At 44.9% G+C, this 7,896-nt stretch overlaps 1 protein-coding gene across 1 annotated transcript; it reads right to left on the reverse strand.

Annotated features, from left to right (window-relative positions):
* Window positions 1-20: 20 nt before the first annotated feature.
* Window positions 21-7,087, reverse strand: LOC144590333 (alpha-1,4-N-acetylglucosaminyltransferase-like; the record flags this gene model as incomplete). The annotated part of the gene is made up of 3 exons (XM_078395021.1): window positions 7,050-7,087; window positions 1,244-1,685; window positions 21-351 (listed from the first exon to the last, which is right to left on the reverse strand). Coding segments are annotated over exons 1-3 (811 nt in total), but the record flags the coding sequence as incomplete, so codon positions are not given.
* Window positions 7,088-7,896: the final 809 nt, after the last annotated feature.

Genomic DNA, 7,896 nt, shown 5'->3' on the forward strand with positions numbered 1-7,896 from the left:
GATGCCATTGCATTCTTTGCCAATGAAGGCAACTAGGTTATCCATCTGACACCATCTCTTCAGCACACGGGTAATTAGTTTAGGACCTTGTTGACCCCAAATATATCCAATGTAGTTGGCCACATAATCTATCATGCAATTCGAAAGAAAAGGATGGTGCCTGTGATAGAAACCCATTGCATCCATACTGAGAGCATTTGAGCTCTCTGGACACATAAAGTTGCCAAATGGCATAGACTTCATTGATATAATGTCCGTGTCCAGGTAGATGCCGCCGTACTTCCACAACAGTGCTATTTTACAGGCATCACCAAACACATGGAGCCAATACATCTCCTTTGTTGGGTTTACCTGTGATATAATGAAGAAAGAAACATTATCTTAATTTCAATTCCTTCTAAACCTTCAGACCTATCCCTAAATCCATGTTAAGCTGTCAGGTCCATTCCTTAATAAGCAACTCTATCCACTCTTCATCTTTCTTCATACTAGATAGAGGCTAGAAAATCAGGCCTCACGATCCTATTGTGTGCCTTCACCTGATGCATGTCCTTAACGACATTAAACACGTCTATAAGATCACTGCTCAGTCTCCTAAGCTTCAAGAACAAATTCCTAGCCTGTCCAATCTCTTCCTATAATTTAGTCCTTGTTTCCTGGTTAATATCATGATAAAGTTTTCTTCACGCAATCAAACTTAATGGAATCTTTCCTGGGTGATCAAAACAAGACACAAAACTCCAGGCGGGGCCTAGCCAACTTCTTGTGCAACTGCACCATCATCAACATCCTAACTTCTATACAATAATTTCACTGATGTGGCCCAGTATGTCTTGTCCTTATCACCTCCCCACAGCCAAAAATTATTCATTGGGGAACTCCACTTTTGCTTGGTCATTGTTTCTGACTCAGATTTGTTTTGACCCTTTTCATACCTCTAGTTACTCTCTCCCCGACTCTCAGTCTGATGAAGGGTCTCGACCCGAAATGTCAGGTATTCCTTTTCTTCAGAGATGCTGCATGACCCACTGAGTTATTCCAGCATTTTGTGTCTATCTTTATGTCTAAAGCCTTGTTCATTACCCTATCCACATATGATGTTACTTTAAGTGAATTATGTACTTGTACTCTTAGCTCACTCTATTCTGCAGCCTTCCCCAGGGGCCTAAAATTCACTGAGAAAGTCCTACTCTGGTTTGACAACCCAAAATGTAACACATCACACTTCCTTCTTATTGGTTACCTTTTGATACCAGAAATTCAAAGGAGTATCTTCAAACAGTTCGGTAGCGTTTAAAGGTAGAAGGACAACATTCTTCACTGAGGAGAGCAACGGGATGAGTCTGTAATGAGGCTCTGGATACTGGCTCAAGTTGCCACTGAACCCCTTCATGAAGAAATAGATTGATTTATCTGGGTTTTGATGAGCAGTAGATTCCACTGAGCAAGCTACCAATGGCTTCAACTCCACATTGTCCGATGTTTCCACAAACATAATCCCAGGATTCAGGATTGGACGAGGATCTTCCACTTGTGACATTATTAACATGTCATTACGAAACTTTTGTTGTCTATCAATACGCCAACATGCATATAGCAGGACACAAACTCCAAATGTGATGATAAGGAGATATAACTGATGCATGGAAATCATGACGTGGCCGGAGGTTCTTCTAAAAAAGCTCCTGTGAAATAAAGTAGGGTCTTTTGAATATTAATAACATTACATGGGAACCATTATTTCCCTTAGCAGTAAAAATCAAATACCAGAGATTCCACATTTATGGTAATTATTAGATTGATTAGAGGTGAAATTAAAATGTATTATTCACAGAGGGTGGAGGGATCTGAAGTTGTTTGATAGCCATGGATAGGAGCATGGCTTACCTAGGTTTACTAGGTTAATTCCCGGAATGGCGGGTCTATCATATGTTGAAAGACTGGAGCGACTAGGCTTGTATTCACTGGAATTTAGAAGGATGAGAGGAGATCTTATCGAAACGTATAAGATTATTAAGGGGTTGGACACGTTAGAGGCAGGAAACATGTTCCCAATGTTGGGGGAGCCCAGAACAAGGGGCCACAGTTTAGGAATAAGGGGTAGGCCATTTAGAACTGAGATGAGGAAAAACTTTTTCAGTCAGAGAGTTGTGAATCTGTGGAATTCTCTGCCACAGAAGGCAGTGGAGACAAATTCTCTGAACGCATTCAAGAGAGAGCTAGATACCCTTAAGGATAGCAGAGTCAGGGGGTATGGGGAGAAGGCAGGAACTGGGTACTGATTGAGAATGATCAGCCATGATCACATTGAATTGCGGTGCTGACTCGAAGGGCCGAATGTAGAGTCCTGTTTGTGGACGTTGGGGAGTAGGTGGACACATGCTGTGCATATTGAGGCTGGAGGAGTGGAGGGAGGATTGACTGTAGATAAAGGATCAGCAACAATGGTTAAACATTCCCCAATGGTGTGGAGGGTGCAGAGAGGTATTGTCTGAGAGCTGGCATCAAAAACATAAGCACTGTCCTTGATTTGACGATGAGGTTTATAGTTATAGAGTTAGAGAGTGTGGGTGCAGGCCCTTCAGCCCAACTTGGCCAGACCAGCCATTAAGTCCCATCTACACTCGTCCCACCTGCCTGCATTTGGTCCATATCGCTCCAAACCTGTCCTGTCCATGTACCAGTCCAACTCCTTCGTAAACGTTAGGATAGTCCCCACCTCAACTAACTACTCCGGCTGCCTGTTCCATACATCCACCACCCTTTGTGTGAAAAAGTTACCTCTCGGATTCCTATTAAATAATTTCCCCTTCACCTTGTATGTCCTCTGGTCATTGATACGCCCACTCTGGGCAAGGGACTCTGTACATCTACCTGATCTATTCCTCTCATGAGTTTGGGATGGTCAAACGCATGCAGGTGGGACTAGTGCAGATGGGACATGTTGCTTGTTGTGGGAAAGTTGGGCCGAAGGGCCGTTTCCACAGTGTATAACTATGACTCTATGCTCCAAATTATCTTAGCCACTCCCACATTGACAATACCATCTTAAGCATCTGAATCTGTTCAAAGTCCATCATTAACTCCAGCTGTCCAGAGTTCTCTTCTGTCTCCAATAATATTCCATTTGACAAATAGTATAATTTCCCTATTTTATGTCTCCCCTTCTTCAGACTTGGACCATGGGTGATCTCAGCCAGGATTTTCCATGAAAATCAGTTTTGCCATTTTTTTTGTATTGGGACAAAGTGCATAATTCAGAGAATGGAGAGCAGCAATTTCTTGATGCTCTGATCTTTTGCATTACCAGGACTGAGTGTACCAGTGGAATCAATACCAAAATAGGTCTTGATGACTATAAAGGGAGAGATTCATTACTGACAACAACAGCAGACAGCAATGTTGGGAAACATGTTGGGGATTAACAGCACCTGACCAACCATCCAGAATCTATCACCTTCTGCCACAACCTCTCTTTGTTTGACTCAGCTCTCCCCAGTATCAGAGATGTTGTGGTAGCAAGTCCTGCTCGTGAATCTAAGGGAGGCGGTATACTTGAGCTATGCACATTGAGAGTGGAGGCTTGGAGGTAGGATTGCCTGAGGATGTTAGATCAGTGATAATAACATTCAGTTTTGGGGTGGAGGCCGGGTTGAGGTATTTTTTTGGAAGCTGGCTTTGAAACAATACAATACAGTACCTTGTCAGACAGGTTTGTGAGCTTTAATTCTGCCAGAGCATTAATCTTGTGGGGGCTTGTGATGAGTGTGTGTCTCATGCATCAGGACTGGGCCCATTGCTGTGAACCCTTTGAGGTTGTTGCATTTTGGGAAGTCAAACCTGGCCAGGAACTTCACAGTGAATGATAGGGTCTTTTTGTTGTGTGGTCAAGCAGAGGTAATCTACGAGCACCAACACATAGCTCCCTGAAAGTATTCCAGGTGAACTAGTTATGACAAATTCAATGAGAACATATAAAAGACATGTGAACAGGTACATCAGGTTGGGAGAGGCACTCAAGCTTCACATTCATAATGGGAACTGTGCAGAAAGAATATCCATGACTGCACTGGATTTGCCAATTGTTCAGAAATCGGAATCTCTTCCCCCTGCACCGGCTCCTCAGCCGCACGTTCACCCGTCCTGCCTTCAGGAGCCAGAAACAAGATGTCATGTATTCCAATGGTGGTAAATAACATAGAACACACTGTTCAGATTTGTTGGTTGATTATCTCGGGTGGTCAGTGAAATCAAGAATACAGGATAATACATTTATAAACTACCAAGGCATGTTGCAAGCAGAACAGAGACACAAAATGCTGGAGTAACTCAGCGGGTCAGGCAGCAACTCCGAGAAAAGAAATAGGTGACATTTCGGGTCGAGATCCTTCTTCAGACTGAGAGTCAGGGGAGAGGGAAATGAGGTATGTAAAGGTGCAGAATAAATCAGGGCCTTCAGTGCGGCGGCACGGTGGTGGAGCGGTAGAGTTGCTGCCTTACAGTGAATGCAGCGTCGGAGACACAGATTCGATCCGGTTTCCTCCCACACTCCAAAGACGTACAGGTATGTAGGTTAATTGACTGGGTAAATGTAAAAATTGTCCCTAGTGTGTATAGGATAGTGTTAATGTGCGGGGATCACTGGGCGACGCGGACTCGGTGTGCCGAAGGGCCTGTTTCCGCGCTGTATCTCTAAATCTAAATCTAAATAAGCCAGTTGCATGGGAGACCACAATGTTGGCTATGAAAGAGGAGATAACAAAGGGATACGAACAGTGAAACTAGCAGGATAACTAGGGTGGGAGAGGTGGTGGAGAGAGAGGGAATTCAAGGATCACTTGAAATTAGAAAAAACATTGATATTCATACCCCTGGGTTGTAAGCTGCCCAAGGGAAATCAGAGATACTGTTCCTCCAATTTGTGTGCGACCTCACTCTGACAGTGGAGGAAGCCCAAGACAGAAAGGTCAGTATGGGAATGGGAAGGGGAGTTAAATGTTTGGCAACTGGAGGATTTCTAGACATTCCATTGTTATATTTTTTCACAGATCACTTTCCATTTGAAGATATCAACAGAACCCGAAAACATGGGAAATAAAACACTTTTTTCCAACATAAGAACGAAAGTACAGTATAATTCCATAATAAATATGTATGAGCTTTGTCGCTCACCTGCTTTAAACTGGCAGTGCCAATGAAGATGTTTTGTGCGACTGTCCTCGGTCATTTACTTTGCCATTTGGTATTTTGAGTTTATGTTTACGTAACTTTAATTATGAATGATGGGTGTGCCCAAAGAGAGGTTTGATCATTTATGGGTGTGACACAAAGTGCTGTTTGATGGAAAACATGTAGTAATGTGACAATCGTAATGAAGAACATATCAAAATGTAAAGAATTGTTTAAATGCTGGAAGTAATTTTAATAGATTAGGTGGGTACATTCAGTCAATGAGGAATGAGAGGTGATCTTATAGCGTCTGTGGCCTCACGTCTGTCGCTCAGTCTTTCTCAAAATTACGACAGGGGATGCAAATTCTCTTGTCTGCCCCTCAGGCTAGAATGCCTGTGTTTTCATAGGGAATGGGCTGACGGGTTTCAAGTGGCAAACTAATATCAAAACCATTACCTGTCTGTCAGGTAAGGGGGTCAGAGTGACATCCAAAGGAGGGGGCACTGTCACAGCACATGATATTGTGTTCGGTTAATTCTGATCAGTCTGTTTACTCCAATATTGGCAACTGGGACACAGAAGTTGAACATGTTCCTGAATTTGCATTCGTGAAGCATTATCCTTTTTGGGCAACGTTGAAATTTATCAATCTATGTTTTGATCTCTGGCAGTCTCTGGGTTATCCTGGTGGCTCATCTTTGCCTCTGTGTGTTGGCACAGCCCCTCGTTGTCTGTGGGCAGGAAGAGGCTCTTGCATCTCAGGCTTGCCCCGCCACTCAGCCTTAGTCTCAGTAGAAACCCTGGCTGTCTAAGGCATCTTCCCCGCAGCTCAGTCTTGACCACTCATGCTTCTTCTCCTCCTTCTCCTGCTCATTCTCTCTCTTTCTTCTTTTCTCTTTCTTTTTATTCTTCTTTTCTCTCTTTCTCTCCGGGAGAGGACATTGTAACACGATATCAATTAAACTATGAAATCTACCATTGCAAGTGAGTTGGAATGAAGTGAAATGTATTACTAATGTAAGAATTACTGGGTATTTAATTTGGAAAGTTGTATTTATTAGTTTTACCGGAGACAAACAAATCTATTGTATTGTGAACACACTCCTTTCACTATTGCATACGACTTGGGAACATGCTTTATGATGTTTTTTCATTGTGAGTGCAGTCGAAACCACACTGAACACATTTGTTATGATGCAAATACATGTTGAACATAAACACAAAAGTTAATTTGAAAGTCAAAGGTGGCAGAAGTAGTGGCACTTGGCAGCATCATTGTGATTGTAAAATGGGCAATTACGGGAGTGTACACTGAACAAATTCTGTACCACTCATCTAGATTTCTGAGAGCAAGAGCAAACGAGAAGAGTGTCCATGAGAGAGAGAGAGAGGGAGAGAGTGTACGTCAGTGTGTCAGTGAGAGAGAAGGTTGTGTCAATGAGAGAAATTAATTGTGCAGTGATGTAGGCAATTAAAAAAATTAAAACAAAGAAGAGTAGTTGATAATATTGTATTGTGTAATGAGGAAGGATTAGTTAGTGACCTTGTTGTGCAAAGCCCCTTGGGCAACAGTGACCATAATATGGTGGAATTCTGCACTTGGATGTAAAGTGGCAGGGTTAATTCAGAGACTTGGGTCCTGAAGTTAAAGAAAGGAGGCTTTGAAGGTAAGAGACAGGAATTGGCTCATTCTGTCCCTGGGTATCAGGCCACTCCTCGGGTCAGTCCCCTCAGCACTTGACGGACAGGCTACGGGGTTTATACTTGGGCTGTTTCGGGGAGTGGTTCATCCCTGCGGTGGAACTCATTGTGAGTGGATGCTCACAACCGGAATAAAGAACTTTCTAAACCTGCCTGGCGTCCAGCCTATTTCTGACCTTGTCCAGGCCACTGCTCTGGTGACCCCGACGTTCATCACGCGTCATGATGAATTGCAACAATGCACAACCCGGTCCTGCCGACCTCGATGCCGTCACGCTAAAACTTCCAACTTTGTGGACCGAAGTGCCTGATGTCTGGTTTCAGCAGGCAGAGGCACAGTTTGCTGTGCAGGGCGAGATGATGGATTAAACTATGTATTTCCACGTCGTCTGCGCTCTGGACCAGGCGACTGCGAGGTGAGTTAAATCTTACCTCCACGCCCCCCTGGCAGCTAACAAATATGTGGGCCTCAAGGCCCTGCTTATCAGGAGGTTTGGCCTTAGTGAGTCCGAGCGGGCAGCTCGGGTTATGAGCACGGAGGGCCTCGGGGACCGACGGCCGTCAGTCCTCCTGCAGGACATGCTCGCCCTTATAGGCGACCATGAGCCCAGTTTCCTGCCCAAGCATGCCTACCTTCGGCAGCTCCCAGCCGACCTCCGCCTGCAGCTCGCCAGCGATTCATTTACCGGCACGCAGGTGCTGGACGAGCAGGCTGACCAGCTTTGGATGGCCCGTCGGGAGGAGCTGGATGCGCTGGCTGTCTTTTCCTCGGCGTTGGGAGGCGCACAGTAGCTCGGGCCTCCGTCAACCGCGTCTCAGGGCGACCTCCGGGGTGAAATCTGGCTGCCATCGGGCACCCCGGCGCAGGCACATCATCCTCGCACGGCTCGCCGGCAGTTCCTTCCGACGCCAGCAGAGGTCGCTGGTGGTTGTCCCAGTCAGCACCATCGCCTATACCACCGGACACCAGCAGAGGGGGCTGGTGCTATTACCACCGTCGCTGGGGACTAGCAGCCAAACAAT

The sequence above is a fragment of the Rhinoraja longicauda genome, unplaced genomic scaffold (assembly GCF_053455715.1).
Source record: "Rhinoraja longicauda isolate Sanriku21f unplaced genomic scaffold, sRhiLon1.1 Scf000168, whole genome shotgun sequence".
Taxonomy (NCBI): Eukaryota; Metazoa; Chordata; class Chondrichthyes; order Rajiformes; family Arhynchobatidae; genus Rhinoraja; species Rhinoraja longicauda.